The sequence below is a fragment of the Myotis yumanensis genome, unplaced genomic scaffold, assembly GCF_028538775.1.
Source record: "Myotis yumanensis isolate MYYU_CA2020_CCGP unplaced genomic scaffold, mMyoYum1.0.hap1 SCAF_7, whole genome shotgun sequence".
Taxonomy (NCBI): domain Eukaryota; kingdom Metazoa; phylum Chordata; class Mammalia; order Chiroptera; family Vespertilionidae; genus Myotis; species Myotis yumanensis.
The window spans coordinates 35,043,530-35,059,901 of record NW_027223758.1 but is presented as its reverse complement, the minus strand read 5'-3'; the positions used below and the strand labels follow the sequence as shown (position 1 = coordinate 35,059,901).

Genomic DNA, 16,372 nt, shown 5'->3' with positions numbered 1-16,372 from the left:
ACCCTTGCCTGCCTCTCTGCAGTGGAGTTATAAAAATTAACACCTTAAAAACAAACAAAAAAAAGGGCTGTGTCCTCCCTCCCTTGCTGAAGGCTTGGAGGGGCTGGGGAGGGTCAGGGAAGGCCTCTTGAAGATGGTGATGTTTGCTTTGAGCTGTGAGAGATTAGTAGGGGTCTCCAGACAGATTTTCAGGCAGATAGGCAGTGGGAATACGGCAAAGGGAGCAGAAGGTGGATCTTGGAGGGTAAGGGATTGGAGGCAAGCCAGGGGGGCCAGACCAGAGGGAGTGAGCCAGGAGGCTGCCAGATGGGAGTTTCTGGGTGGGTGGGTTGGGGGCTGGACTGCTTTACTCTCGCAAGCCCCCATCTCCATCTTGCCATCCCCCTACCCCCAAGTCTTGGCCACCATCATCTCTGGCCTGGAAGACTATGCCAACCTCTTCATTGGGCTTCTTGTCCCCACGCCACTCTTAACAGTCCATTCCTCATAATGGAACAGCAGAAGGGGCTTTCAAAGCATTGACCACACCCCTTGACTAAGACCCTGCAATGGCCCCCTACTGCCTTCAGTATCAAGGTCAAGTTTGATTTCTGGACTCGGCATTCAAGGCCCTTATAATCAGCCCCCACCCCCAGTATGTGCGGCCTCCTGTCCCTAAAACATTCCAGATGAGCTGGACTATTCATGACCTCAGTCACCCCTACTCTTGGCCTTTGTTCTCCCTCCCACCCCTGCTCACTACAGAAACATCATCTTAGCCTTTCTTTATATAGCAGATCAAAGCGATCAGGTCTGGGTTATCTTTCTCAAGCCTTGCCCTCAATACCCTGCTCTTGGTGGCTCTGCAGCTCATTTCAACAGCCACCGACACCTGCTTTGTGGCAGGTGCTGGGGATGGTGAAATGTCCCAAGTTGGTGATAGCACCCAGGTCAAGGATAGAGTACCGAAGTGGCTCCTGCTAGCTGCCACTCTCGACCCTTTCATCTACACCCTGCACCTGCCTCTGCACCTTCCTCCCACCTGGGCCAGTGACTCACCTGCACACATTCAAACCTGTCCTGGGTGGGGACTGGCCAGGTGCTACAGAGAGTCTAGGTGGCTGCCACTGGCCTCCAGCTCTCCATGGGAAATATGAACACCTAGTGCGCTTAACAGCCTCTGACGGGGTGAAACAAAGGAACTGAGAATTCGGTGGGACTTCACGAAGTCATTCTCAAAACAAATACTACTTGAGTAAGACCAGGGTCCAGGCAGGATGCTGGGACAGACGAATCCTCAGAAATCACACACCGGCAGAGAGAAAAGCAGATTGACTGGCAGCCTCATTTACAGGGCTTCCTGGGTGCTAGGGCGACTCCCATCTGATCACATTTCACAACAGCCCGATGATATAGGCATTATTCGCACCCCCAGTTTACAGGTGAAGAAACAGAAGCTCCATGAGCAAGTACCTTGCTCCGGGTCACACAGCTGGATCTATTCCCTGGCACCAACAGCTGTTTGCTGTCTAGCGTGAATAGCGCTGGGAGAGATCTTGGGTATCCTGATGATGGAAACCCGCACAGAGCTGGAGGACAGTGGTAGCTCTAACAAAGGGAAGAGTGAGGCTACACCCTGGGGCTGCAGGATGGCAGAAGGGGCAGCAAGAAAGAGCCATGGGGCCGAAATCGGTTTGGCTCAGTGGATAGAGCGTCGGCCTGTGGACTGAAAGGTCCCAGGTTCGATTCCGGCCAAGGGCATGTACCTGGGTTGCGGGCACGTCCCCAGTGGGAGATGTGCAGGAGGCAGCTGATCGATGTTTCTCTCTCATCGATGTTTCTAACTCTCTATCTCTCTCCCTTCTCTGTGAAAAATCAATAAAATATATTAAAAAAAAAAAAAAAGAAAGAGCCATGGGAGCACAGCATGGGCTCTGGTGGGGGCTATCCAGCTCCCAGCCCTCAGAAGGTAGATGGTGGTGGAGCCAAGGCCTGATCATTTATGGAACTTCCTAGGAAGGCACCCAGAGATGTTAGCTAAACCTGTGGGGCAGAAAGGTGTACAAAGGCTCAGGAAAGGTGTACGAAGGAGAAAGGAAAAGTTGCTGGGGTGTGTGCCCTGGATAGGAGTCTGGCTTGTGGATGGAGGGCTGGAAAGGGGGCAGGTCTGGCATTGTCCACAAGAGGGCACCCGGCACCAGGCAATGAAGCCTGAAGCTGTCCTGGGGAATGGGGTGTTGGTTTGTGGTTGGTTTCCCCAACCTTCAGAGGGAGGATCTGGATACCCCAACTCAGAACCCTGAAATTCCAGCAGTTAGGAATAAGCACAGATGGGCCAGATGGGTTTAGATTGATGCATGTTTGCTCATTCTGAAATTTTATCACCTGCAGCCAATTATTTCTCTCCCTACTGAGAAACACTGCTCACCAGGCTCGGTGACTCCATATTTGGTAAAATTTGAAAGGCTTTTCCCCTAGCAACTTACCTTCCAGAAGGAATAACCTATTTTCCATCTCTTTGTCTTTGACAAAGAATCATGTAGTAATGCTTCACTCATTTTCAGGTTCATCGAATCTGCTGTGCGATGAATAGTGCACCCAGTATTTATTTCAGTGATTGCCATTTCCAGAATTCTATTTTCAAATCTGCCTAGTTTTATTTTTATTTGAGCTTGATTATTGCTTTGTCTCTCCCAGATTACAGGCTCCGGGAGGGCTGTCTGCCTAGTTATTTTTAGTCTCATACTTTTTGCCAATTTCTTTTCTTGAGGTTTCAGTTACTTCATATTATCTATCTGATAACAACAACATCTGAAGTCCCAGGGGTCTAAATTGATTGTTTATTGATCTGCTGACTCTTGCTTAGAGTGACTCATTTCATTGGCTGTTTAGTAACTTTTTTGAATAGTTTATAATTCTTTGGTATGCAATATTATGATTATTTTGGTATTTTTCTCTAGAGGATTTGCATTTTTGCTTCTGCCAGACTATTGGAGATACTATAAGCCTAGAATCATCTTAATTCCTCAGCCCAGGGATTCTCAGGTCTCTAGAGTAATGAAAATCTGAACCTCAACCCCTGAAGGGAGCAGACATACTTAATAGCCTCTGGTAGATTTTTTTTTTCCTTTTTCTTCAAGCAGGGGCAGAGAGAGAGGTTTTCTACTTAGTTCCCTTTGCAGACAGGCATGTCCGCCCCCCCCCCCCCCCCCCCCCCCCCCCCCCCCCGCAACTTGCTTTCTCATTGTGGCTGAAGCCAAAGCCTTGTGGAGAGGTCCCGGTCTTTTGTTTCCTTGTAGTAGGCTCAAAGCCTCGTCTCTCCTTTCCGTGAGGCAGCTCATTGCTCAAACTTCACTTCTCGGACTTTCTTTTGCTCCCATGCAGCACAGGCTCCCTTTTTGTATTCAACCTCCTCTGAGGCTTCAGTTTACTCAAGTTTTTCCTGGCCCTTGGGGATTTCCTACACTTTATCTGTGACCTCAGCGATGCAGTTACAGGAACACTCATTAAAATTTATACTTTCAACAATAAAGATTTAAAAAATATTTTAAAAAATTATCTGGCATCTGGGTGTTTATGGCAATGGCAGATTTTTCAGTCTGCCATTTCTATAGGAAATTTAACAGAGCATTTTACTATATTATCACTAGAGTCCCTGGGATCCTTTTTTCCAGAGCTAAGGCAGACCGTGGATTCCTGACTTGGCTACCAAATGTTTTTTGTGGTAAGCTGACAGTCACAAGGCTGAGATCCTATAATTGATCTGGGTGGTGGGTTGCAGTGCTGGGCAGTGTGGAGACTGGCAGTTGGTCCCCTGTGCATGGAAGATCACACAGCTAAGCCCCCACCTTGCCTTCTGGGGTCATGGCCACAGCCAGACCCTTCTCCCTATTCTGAGATCTAGTAACTGACCCCACAATGCATTTTTGAGGCCTGTGAAGTTGGTGGTGCCAACAAGGGTCTTGGGCAAGACTGCTTGGAAGTAGGTTTAGGGCAGAGGCCAGAGGTGGGTATTCAGGCAACAGAGTGAGGCTGAGGCCAGAGCCTTAGGAAATGAGCCCTCAGGTCACTGACTAAGAAACTGGACTAACAGCCAAAGACTCCATACACACAGGTGCACCCGCACAAAGCTGGCTAGACCATCTCAGAGCCCTGGAAAATATGATCGGCCTGTTGGAAGCACAGCAAACTGGTGGGCTTTCAGGGAAAGCAGTTTGAACATATGCTTCGAGAGTCTGAGAATTGTTTAGTTCTAGAAATCCCAGAAAATTATTCCAGAGAAATAAATCAAGCAAAGGAAGACATTCAGTTAAGTATGCTGATGGAAAACGGGAAAGCAATCCAATTGCTCAACAGGAGGTGAAGAATTAAGAAAATGATGGCCTTGATTAAAGCATACAACCCATTCAGCAAGTAAACGGGAAGGCAAAGAACTTATGATTTAACTTCAATATAAAAAGGACATGAAACATTTCAAACTTTCTGTAGTGGTTGTTTCCTTATTAAATCGCTTAAGGGTGAAGAAACTAACAAGGAATTGGGAGTCTGTAAGCTGTTACTAGCACTTATCCACAGGCCCACTGGGTGGGCAGGCAAAGTCATGGGCACGAGCAGCCAGCCCAGTGGGGGCCTGGGCCCCTCAGCTGTCTTCCCGTAGGGCTAGCGGCTGGAACCGTCTCTTTTGCAGATCCTGCTTTCATTCCTCTGGGTGGCTCTTTAGGCCCTAGCAAGGAACACTGGAGGTTTGCCCACTTCCACCCCCACCCTCCGCCAAAGAGGGGAAGGAAGGGGAGAGGACACAGAAGCCTACCTGTCAGATGTCTCAGAGTGCACCTACCACCTTCCCTCCCAGTGGCATTCCAGTTTGAGTCAAAAAAGGAATATAGCCTTTTTATTGACTACTTTAAGTAGAACAAACTAAATACATATTTAACAGTTTTGGTTCGTTTATACAGTACATTAAATAAGTTATGCACAGAGTTAAGTAACAAAAGTTCCTATCAGAGAAATGACAAAGCACAGAAAAATCAGACCCTACCGCATCCTGTGGGTGGTTTCACATTCATCGTCTCCCTTAAAAACCACGCTTGGAGGCGTATTTACATTATTGGCTTTCTTTCATAAATGGAGCTTTTGTAGCCTCATCAGGAACTTGGAAAGCTATGAAAGTGGACCGAAGGCCTCTTAGCCAAACAGCTCTTTCAGCCATTCACCTAATGTGTATTGCTGCTTCTTTGCCAACTCCAACGCAGGGACAGGGCTGTCCCTGCCGGCCACTAGCCACACATGCCCTATTTGGTATAAGCATCAATGAGTGTACGCTGGGCAGTAGTGGATCGGACCAGATGGGGTCTGCAGGGGAAGCACCATCTCTGTGGCTGCGGAAGGAAGGGAGGATGCGAGGCCCGCTGCCCTCAGGCCTCCTGGCCTTCTGGCCCTCGGTGAAAAAGGTCACCTGCACCATCATCTTTGGAAATGAGCATGTCAAAGCATGTGGGCAAAGAGGCAGGGAGTCAACATTTTGGTTTCACAAGAACTAGGCACCCAGAGTTGGAAGGGCCCTATTGGGCAGCTGGCCCAGTACCCCCACCCCGGACAGGACTCCTCCTGACAGTGGCTGTCTGGCCCATGTGGAAACAGCCCAGGTTCCTCTGGCTTTTCTTACATTTGGTTCAAACACACCACCACCCAGTTTTCTGCAGAGCTAAAAAATAATAAATTTAAGAAAGCTGGCTTGGTCAACTGACCTGGGAGTCTAGAAACCAGTTCTGAAGAAAGCCTCCAAGATATATTCTATTTTAAATGATTTATTCAATCTACAATCCCTTCCACAATTTCCAGGACAAACAGCCAGCTGGTCATCACCTATGTTTTCATTCTGAAGAATTCACCACCATACAATTCCAATTTGAGCCGATGAACCTTCAGATCCACTTGCTGAGATCTTTCCTGGAGCTACCAAGAACAAGGTCTACACTCTTTGCAAGCAGGTGACAGCACTGGGTATCAATTTGACTTTGGAACAGGCTGCACAAAGTCAAGTGTAGATTCTCTGTCTAGAAGCTGAAGATGGTCACATTGACACCAAGAAGTGAGGGGCTCCTGGTAGACCAACTGGCCTGGATGAGCACTGCAGCCAGTGTTGGACATACCCATGCTGGGTAGATGTGTCCTGTTTCCAGACTTAGATCCATTGAGACACACACACCACTCAGCACTGTCCAGGAAAAGATCCACTCACTCTGTGACCTTATGGCTGATGGCCCCTGGAGCTGAAGAGCCCCCCAAAGTGGAGTACTCACACCTCAGAAGGTGGGTGGCTATTCCTGCACAGGTGAAATGAACAAACTTCTTGCAGACTCAGTTTTCACCACGAGGTAGAGCCAGGCATGCTGCAGGCAGTGGGGACCCAGAAGGCGACTGAAGATCTGAGGGGCCAGCCCTCAAGTATCCCTTGGAACATCTAACGCACCCACACTGGTCACTTTTGGTCTTCTCTGGTTCCTGCAACCATTCTTCACTGGATAAGACAATGACGTCCCATCACTTGTCAGCATCCCTCAACACTGGCCTCATCCTCCAGATGTGCTCTGACCGCTGGGCAGGCTTGTATCAGTTGTTTTTTTTAAAATTTATTAAATTTATTGGGGTGACACTGGTCAACATGTGTCACATTTGCTTTTGATTTCTAGGGTAACATTGAAGAGCCTGTGACTGCCTTAATAACACTTTCAGTACCATCACCTCAAAACCTTCTACCTTTTGTCCCCCCAAATATTAGCTATAAAAGTTGGTCCTCTAAGAAACCTGATTATATAAAAATATTTAAAATCCAACTAGATGAAGGTGGGAAGCCTGAACTTGAACCCCCCACCTGGTAGCTGGGGTGATATTAGCAAGTGGGGAACTCAGACTCAACCCTGCCTCTCCAGTGCCATCACCCCATCCCAAAACACTGCCAGTGCCATCACCTCCTCCCAATTAGAGAGCTGGAGAATTTCAGAGAGGAAATTAGAGAAAGGGATTCTTTCCATCTAAACAGTAAGTCTTGAACAGATGCCTGCAACCAATGTGTGAAACTGACCAAATACTGCCGAGGTTTTCAGCTTGGACTTTGGGTAGTACATGAGCAAAGCAGTATTGAATATCATCACAAAAACTCTGAAAACTAAGCTGTCATTGGAACCACAGCCCACAAAGAGCCAGCTAGAACCTGCACAACTAAACCTATGCCTTAGCTTAAGAAAATGACATCGAGCTCTGATAATATTTTGTTGGTTTTGGTCTTTATTCCAACCAGGAAAAATCTGATCTACCCTGTCTAGTCAGATTAAAGAATCCCGTCCTGGCTGGTTTGGCTCAGTGCATCGAGCGTCAGCCTATGGACTGAAGGGTCCCAGGTTCGATTCCTGTCAGGGGCACATGCCTGGGTTGCAAGCTCGATCCCCAGTGGGGGGCGTGCAGGAGGCAGCCGATTGATGATTCTGTCTCATCACTGATGTTTCTATCTTTCTCTCCCTCTCCCTTCCTCTCTGAAATCAATTTAAAAAAAATAAAAAATTATATATTAAAGAACCTGCCTAGGTGTTCATCTGATTTGCCAATGGAAAGACAGTGAGCGAGCTGAGGGCAGACCCAGTGAACACCTCGAGACACCCTCTTGCTGTAAACTGATTTATAGGCCCCATGACCTCCTTGGGGGGACATTCCGTATCTTATGAAAATATAGGCAAGTCCCATCAGGGGTGTTGACTTCATCCCTGTTAAAGTCAGAACACCCCACAAGTACTGCAGTTTAGTTCCAGATCAACGTAACATTACTGTTATTCCTTCTCTGTGTATACTTTACTTTGTGCAATGGAAATACAGGTATTTTAAAGGTGCCTTGTATTACGTTTCTTTATAAGACAGAACATCCTTCGGTAAGGTCAATTAGGGACTAGAAATTCTTAAAGCAAGGACAATGCCTACGCTGATTACTTTTCCTTTATAGGATGAGAGCTTCTATTTCACTCTTGTCAGTGCACAAAAGGTGGCTATCTAAAGCAGGGCTCTCAAGTGCCAGCAGGAGTAGGGCTGACCAACTCATCCCAACTGATTCCGTGGGGAGAGAAGGTGCTGGAGGCGAGGAGGTGGAGAGTAGAAAAGTCAGGGGAAAATGTGTGTGGCAGTTCTGAACACTTTAAAACAGGCTTAGGTGATGTCATATTGGGAGCGCCAGCCCAATAGCTTGAAACCTTTTTGAATACAGGAAGGAAAACTGGTCAGGTTCTCTCAAAATGGTTCTCACATTTCACAAAATTTCTTAGCTCAAAATGGGTATGTACCAAACACACGAGAAGGGAATCTGAGATTGTGTGCCCAACAGTAAACTGATGCAGTTATGTATAATGACATGAAACCATGAGGTCTGAAGAATTCTTTATGGTCCATGAGGGCTGCTCAGAAGTAACCAGGCCCTGATTAGTGAGGCGAGTCCTAGTCACACCATATCACATCTTACGGGGCCAGATAGAGACCGATCCACACTGTGATCTGGACACACGTGGTCTGAGACAAGACACAGAACAAGATGACTGTGCAAACAGCCAAGCGGTGACAAGAGGTTCTGAGTTTCCAACAGATGATCCATTCAAGAACTTGACGATAATAGTTGGCCAAAATGCTCAGAGAGAACAGATTAATCTACACCTGAGTCTCGCTCTTCCTCAGACCAATCCAAGTGCTGGAAACTTTTCTGCACAAGCAAAATCAAATCAGAGAGGGAGAAAACTAGGTCCCAAACTAAAGAAGCCAGGCAGGTTAGAAAACCTTGTCCAAGATGATCTGTGATGCTTGGTGGAAGTTTTATTTATTTTTTATTGTTATGGGTGCTTTTTCTAAAATGGTGACTTTCCTGTGGTTTCTGAGAATTTTAACAAGTCTGAACAGCAGGGTCAAGGGAGTCCTGAGTGCTGCTTTTTGCTTCCCCGAAGTCCCCCTGGGGCCAATCAGTGGCATCTGCTGAGGGTGAAAATGGGCTCATGAAGCTGTTGGGGATGAGGGGGGCCACTCCCTGTCAGGAGGACTCTCTCTACAGCCTGCTCTCAGCCTCCAGGCCTCTGCTGCGGGAGGACAGTGGAGCAGGAGACAGTGCATGGGGCCAGCTGCCTCCAGCCTGGCCGGGCACATAGTCTGCTGCCTCACGAGGCAGGGAGGGGAGCTGGTGGTCTACACTGAAAAGGTGCCCGCCACGCCAGCTCCAGCTGGGAGAGGAACAAACCAGAAAGCCATGGAAGAGGCAGCTCCAGCCAACTGCCTGTGTGCAGAAAGGACGGCACACTATTTCCCCCAAGGACACAGATGGGAAACTGGGGCAGGTGTCTGGAGAGGCTGTGAAGCAATGTTTGCTAGGCTTGGACTCTTTCTGCCTCCACTTCACTTCTTGCTGATGACCCAGCAGCTACTTGTACTGGTCCAGCCCTGTGCTGTGAGGTCATCAGGGGGAAGGAGCCTGGGCTCAGAGTCCGTTGCTGTCGATGGCTGTCACAGAGGCAGGTGTTGAGGAGCGCGAGGTGGTTGCTGAGGTCTTGTCCAGTGCTGGGCTTGGCACGCTGCAATCGGCAGACCTGGCTGACCTCCCTCCAGGAAGCAGTGGCCGGCTCTGGCTGTGGGGACTCTGGCCGTGCAGGTTCTGGCCACAGAGGCGGTGGTGCCGCTCCCAGTCCTTATGTTGGCAGAAAGAGCCGCAGTATCGTGCGATATTGCAGCCGCTGCAGGTCTCGCTGGCTTTGCGGCCACAGTTCCAGCAGTTCTGCAAGGCACAGGCATCGGTTAGTTCTTGGATATTGTGGGGCAGGCTTGTCATCACTCATCACCTGCCCTGTAGAAGAGGGGGCTTGGACCTACACATACCTGTGCTTGTCCTGATTCTACTGTCTCTGCTTTGAGTTTCCTGAGTAACATAGGAAGAGTACCTACCCCGACTTAGGGGACAGCGAGATGAGGGGGATGTGAAAACACAAACAGCATCATTGCAGGGCAGGCGGAAGCCCGACATCCTGCTGAAGGCACTGATTCATGATTTATCCCTCAGCAACCAAACCTAACTCTGTCTCCACGTCCCCCACCATAGCTCTCTATTCTGAGACCACACGTGGTTTCCTCTCTCGGTTTTCCCAGCAGAGGAATAACCGTATTTTCACTGACAACACCTGATCTTAGATGGTTATATTACTTCCTCTGTATCCATTCTCCTTTCAGAGATGTGCCTTGTCATAGGTGAGCTGGGGGTTGTGAGGAAACTTCTGGTTTATTAATGGGAGCCCCTGCAGTATCTCAGAGCTCAGGGCCCCAGGGGTCTAGGTCAGGAAGTTTTCTTACTACTTTGCACTTTCCTAGAGGGGGGATGGGTGCTGCTAGGGTCTAGCAGAGACCACAGGAGAGGGAGGACTGTACATTTGAGAATGCACTAATTCTATGATGGAGCATATGAGCCAAGTGAGGCGTGGTGAGAGCTACAAGGAGCAGCCATGAGAGAGGCAGTTGAAACCTGCTCCTTGGTACTCTTCTCTTTCCTCTGGATTCCAGTGGTGACTCCAGTAGTGACACAAGTGTTTTTTCCGCACCCAAAGTCTCCAGGTCCACTTACAAGAGAAAAGCCTATGGCATTGGCCAGAGGAAGCTACCAGGGAGGGGCAATGATTTCTTAGGTATCAGGAAGGACTTGAGCAGCCCCTTTCTCCAAGTTCTCCAGAATAGCAGAGCCAATCACAAGGCCCAGTCTGACCACTCCTAGGAAAGAAAGACACCATCCCCCATGAAATCAGGACACTTGCTCAAGTGACAATGGGGCAGTAAGCGTTGAAAAGGGCCACTTGGCCCACCTCTTGGGTTGTACAGATAGGACACTGAGGACCAGTGGGCAGGGACTTGCCTAAGGTTATAAAATGTTTACTTGGCCCTGGCGGGTGTGGCTCAGTTGGTTGGAGCATTGTTCCATACACCAAAATGTTGTGGGTTCCATTCCCAGTCAGGGCATGTATGGGTCTTCCTTCCTCTCTTGCTAAAATCAATAAAAACAGCCTGGTCAGAGTGCTCAGTGGGTTAGAGTGTCATCCTGTGCACTAAAAAGTTGCCAGTTGGATTCTTGGTCAGGGCACGTAACTGGATTGTGGGTTTGATCCCTGATTGGGATGCGTATGGAAGGCAATTGATCAATGTTTTTCTCTCTCTCAGCATGTCCTCAGGTGAGGAATAAGTAAACAAACAAATAAATAAAAATCAATAAAAACGTATCCTCAGGTGAGTAAAAAAAAAAATTTACTTGTAAAGTCTAGAATCCGAACCTCCTGACTGTACTATACTCAATGTACAAGTTTAGTTTCAAAGAACATTAGAAAGGGCAGTATACTCCTGTCTAATACAACAGGCTTCTCAGGAAATACACTCTAAGGACTGCCTAAACTTGCCACCACAAATACCAGAGGACCAAAATAGGAAGCTGAAGTAATTCTTAGGGCTCAAGCAAACTGCATGCCAGAGAATGTCAGACTTTGGAGCCTGATGGGCTGACTCCAAACAATGCATTGGCAGAACATTACCACTTGTGGGGAGGACCTCAGTGGTTGTCTATGTGGGGCTGCTGTTGAAACAGGCCAACGAGGCAGCCCTAGCTGATGGGAGACTTCTACTCCTCTGCCCAAGTCTGCAAGGATGTCTCAAACTGGGGCAGAGTACTGAAGCACTGGAACTTAAGCCTTGGCTGCCATTCTATTTAAAATAGCTTATTTCATAATTTATGAAATATAATAAAACAAGGTAAGGAAAACAGCTTCCCACTGAGGCAGGATCAGTCTATACATGCAGGAACATTGTGGTAAGTGTCAGCGCAGCCAGGGTGAACAGGTCACTGTCGTGTACCCTTTCCCTGTGACATTTCCTGACTTAATCACGAGGCTTTGGCTATGATGTAAGACAAAAATGGTTTATTATTGTAGTCTCCCTTCAAATACTCATTCCTCAAAACTGGAGCAGCACACTGGATCAGACAGTTAATGGGAGAAGGCTATAGACCTTTTGAAGTACTGTCCAGGAAAGTCAGAAGTGGGATGCCAAAATTTCCTTTGTCAAGTATGGGCCATCAGTTTATGCCAAATGTGACCCAGAGGCCACCTGTATCAGAGCTCCGTGAGGCTTGTCAAAAATTCCTGGGACCCATCCCAGACCTCCCTGACATGACCACAAACCTGGACCAAAAGAGAAATAATTCCTCATCTTATAATCATCTGCTAGGCCACTCTGTTTGCCAGGGAAGCCAGACTGAGGTCAGAAGGTGCCATGTGGTGGAGATGAGAGGACCTCTCACTTCATCCCCCTCCTGAAGCATTCCAGGGAGATGCCTGGGTCTGCCCTTAGAGGCAGCTATTCTGCAAAAGCAGGTGCTGCCACAGCTTACACACGTATACTGTTAGCCACATAAGAAAATCCTTTCATCGGTACAGTGCATTCAGTGCAGTGCAGTTTGGAAGTACTAACACAACCATGACCAAATGGTATCTTCCTAGAAACTAAGAGACCAACAGGACAGGGTCTGCTACACACCCATTATACAGGGAAGGAAAGTGACTCCTAAGGGCACACTGCTAGTGTGAGGGGCAACTGGGATGGGTTCCTAACCTCCAGTCCTGGGCTCCCTCCGCTATACCAAGCTCCCTGTCACAGGATGAACAACAAATTCCAGGGATATACTGTTAGACTTTAAATATGTACTATGTTTAAAATTACAGCTCCTTAAAAGCACTCTCCTATAAATGGAGAGCTGGGATTGAAACCATGCAGTCCAGATCCAGAACTCATGCTGTAAGCCAAAAGGTTACATTCCTTTTTTGGAGAAAGACAGAAAAATATAAACACAGATATGAAAGTAGATAAATATGAACAAATATAGATATTGATATGAATAGCTATAGATATAGAATTAAATACACACAACAGAAAAAGATATCACTGCTCAGAAACAATTATAAAGAAAAAAGAAGGGGACAAAAAAGGGGGAGAGTTAAAGGAACTATTTCCTTTTTCCTCCCTTGAGTCTAAACTTTAAATATGACTTCTGGCCCGGCTGGTGTGGCTCAGTGGTTGAATATTGACCTATGAATCAGGAGATCACGGTTCAATTCCCAGTTAGGGTACATGCCTGGGTTGCAGGCTTGATCCCCAGTGTGGGGTGTGCAAGAGGCAGCTAAGCAATGATTCTCTCTCATCATTGATGTTTCTATCTCTCTCTCCCTTCCTCTCTGAAATCAATTAAAAAAAATGACTTTTGATCACATAATGCAGCGTACATTTCTGACAGCAAGTAAAAATTTGGAGAAATTACATTCTCACCAATATAACCATCCACTCCTCTGAAACCTGGTATCACTGCACAGTCTACAGGGTAAATCAAATAAACTATTTTCTCACAACTCAGTGTCTTTTATAGAAAGCTACAGTAAGGAATTTTCCACATCCTCTGTGATGGCCACATGATATTTAGACTTTTCATCTTTACAACGCCATGCTTGGCACTGCTATATTGAAAGATTGAGAAAATAAAAAGATTGAGAAAATAAACTTACTGTTGTTTAAGAAAATAAATTTCCTGTTGTTTAAGAAAACAAACCAACCAGCCCTAGCCAGTTTGGCTCAGTGGATGGCTCAGTGGATAGATAGAACATGGGCCCGCAGACTGAAGGGTCCTGGGTTCGATTCCGGTCAAGGGCATGCACCTTGGATGCAGGTTCCCTGGCCCTGGTTGGGGTGCGTGCAGGAGACAACCAATGAATGTGACACATCAATGTTTCTCTCTGTCTCTCCCTTTCTCTTCCTCTCTCTAAAAACCAATGGAAAAATATCCTTGGGTGAGGATTAACAATTTTTTTTAAATAAAGAAAACAAATCAACTGCAATACCCAGGTTTTTTTTTTTTTTAATAACTTCAAGAGAATGTCCCAAAGATAGCTAATTTCTCAATTTGTAGAAATTGAGTTTATTTTTATCCTCTGTGGTACAAGAATGTCTTATTTCTCTTAGAAGCATCACCAAGTCCTGGGCCATGTGTCTTGGAGAGTTGGGCAGGTCTGCCCCATCTGTCACTTCAACCCATAAAAGAACTACCCTATTTACAAGCAGCCCAGATGCCACAGGGGCCTCCATTTCCTCACTCCTGTACCCCGGCTTCAGCACTGAGCAAAGTCCCTAATCCACAGTTTCCTCACTTGTGAAATCGGAATCCAATAACACCCACCTCGTAGAATCATTGTGAGGATCAAAAAGACAATACACACACTTAGCTTTGCGGCTACACACAGTACTTAAGCCCGCTCAGTGAAGGGGAATGTCATCATTACCATGCAATCCACAAACTCTGGTTTTAGGGTGAGTTTTCAAAATTAAAACCAATATAGTAAGAATATAATACATGGTGGGGCAAAAGTAGGTTTATAGCTGTGAGTATGCAAAGCACAGAGTTTATTCTTTAAAAAAAACACACTTTTTATTGATTTTCAGAGAGATAGGAAGGGAGAGGAAGAATCATCAATGTGAGGGCAAAACATTGATTGGCTGCCTCTGCACATCCCCTATTGGGGATTGAACCTGCAACCTAGGGATGTGTGCCCTGACCAGGAATCCAACAGGCAACCTTTCGGTGCACAGGACAAAGCCCAGCCAACTGAGCCACACCAGCCAGGGCGAAATAGTTGATTGTATTATGATTTATTAAATATTATATTATTTTCCATATGAACAATGGTAAATCTACTTTTGCCCCACTTTTTAGGGTACTTCCTAAAATATAAATAACTACCTGTATAATTGAGAAATAAAACCCTTCTGATACTGGATAATTATAATCATCTAGTTCAAGAGCAGACAGTTCTATCTTGCTGCCCAGCACTTGAGAAGATAGCAGTGGGCTGGTTCACTCCAGCTGTCCGAGCCCTAGCCCCAGCCCTAGCCCTAGCCCCCAGGACTAATAGAACTCTGACCTCTGTTGACTCTTCTTGTTCATTTATGACAAGGAAGGCATCCTCTGCAGCCTGCCGTTTGACGTCCGCTATGGTTTGCTCCATCCGAGCTCTCTCTGTTGCAATCACTTCAAAGGCTTTTTGCTCTGCCTCAGCAACGGCTTTCTGTACTTCTGACATGGCCTGAATTTTCACCTTATTCACAGCTTCTTCTAGAAGAAAGTGACAGTAAAATCAACTGGCCGATAAATCTTTTCCCTCCCACCCCACATCATTTCTAAAAAGGGACAGAACTGAAACTAGATGACTTTTTAAAAAACACACACAGGGATGAACATATGATGTATGTGTTCACTTTTATTCTTACACTCACTTGTCCATTCATGCAACCATTTGTTGAGTATACAGATGGAGGTGGGCACTGTGCTAGGGACTGGGGACAGCTAGGTGACTAAGACATAGTCTATATTCTCATAACTGTTTGTGATAAGTATAAGGTGGCTTAGGTGTCAGTATGAGAGGAAAGAGATTCAAGGGGAAAGTGGTCAGCTTTACAAGAGTATATGTCCTGGTTGAGATGGGAAGTAGAAATGAATTTTTAGAAAGTCTTGCATCTCATGCTAAGGAATTTAGCCCTTTTTCTAAAGAAAATGTGAACTCTAAAGGGTTCTATGCAAGGAGAAAAAAATGAAGACAGAAGAACCAATTGAGAGACTGGGATAACAATTTAGAAGAAGAGATAGAACAGTCTCTGAATTTAGGCAGAAGCAAGCAGCACAGAGTAGGGGAGGGGGCAGAACAGCAGCAGCATCTAGGGGTCTGCAGGAGAAGGTAAAGGGGAAGAACAGTAGTGGTATGCAACGAAACAAATAAGCAAAATGCTGGGGTGGAGGCAAGAGAAGGTTGCGGTGCCTCTGGGGCATCCAGGTATAAATGAACAGGAGGCAGCTGGTATATAATATTGACTCAGGTAGAGAAAAATGGGCAGGTTGCTGGGAACCCTGGACTTCCAAAGCCGTGTCCAGTTACCATTACCCCACTTGGCTCCTGATCACTTTCTCCCATCATCATCATCACCCTGCATGGTTTCCATAAGATGGACACTCCAAATCAGCGGTCGCCAACTGGTGGTCCGCGAGGTCCGAAAGGTTGGTGACCGCTGGTTTAAGGAAACCTTTGGAGCAGCGGTCGCCAATCGGTGGTGCGCGGACCACTGGTGGTCCATGAGGTCTGAAAGGTTTGCGACCGTTGCTCCAAATACAAGTACACACTATGCACTTGAGCCTCAGCCCTAAGTCCCAATGTAAATGACCTCCCTCCTGAAATCACAAGACGACCGAAGCCTAAGGAAACTCCCTTGTTGCTTGGCTCTTGCATGTGGTCTATGCTTAAGGGAGGTTTAA

The 16,372-nt window shown here is 46.8% G+C and overlaps 1 protein-coding gene across 3 annotated transcripts in view; it reads right to left on the bottom strand.

Annotated features, from left to right (window-relative positions):
* Positions 1-8,385: 8,385 nt before the first annotated feature.
* The window catches only part of CBFA2T2 (CBFA2/RUNX1 partner transcriptional co-repressor 2), a 150,627-nt gene continuing 142,640 nt past the window's right edge, over positions 8,386-16,372 (bottom strand). For 2 of the 3 annotated variants that reach the window (XM_070420152.1, XM_070420154.1), the window contains 2 exons: positions 14,991-15,181; positions 8,386-9,772 (listed from right to left, as the gene is read on the bottom strand). In XM_070420152.1, the coding sequence (XP_070276253.1) occupies positions 9,479-9,772; positions 14,991-15,181 (485 nt within the window). In that variant the 3' untranslated portion in view covers positions 8,386-9,478. The remainder of the gene's footprint in view (positions 9,773-14,990; positions 15,182-16,372) is intronic. The other variant, XM_070420153.1, reaches the window with a different exon arrangement.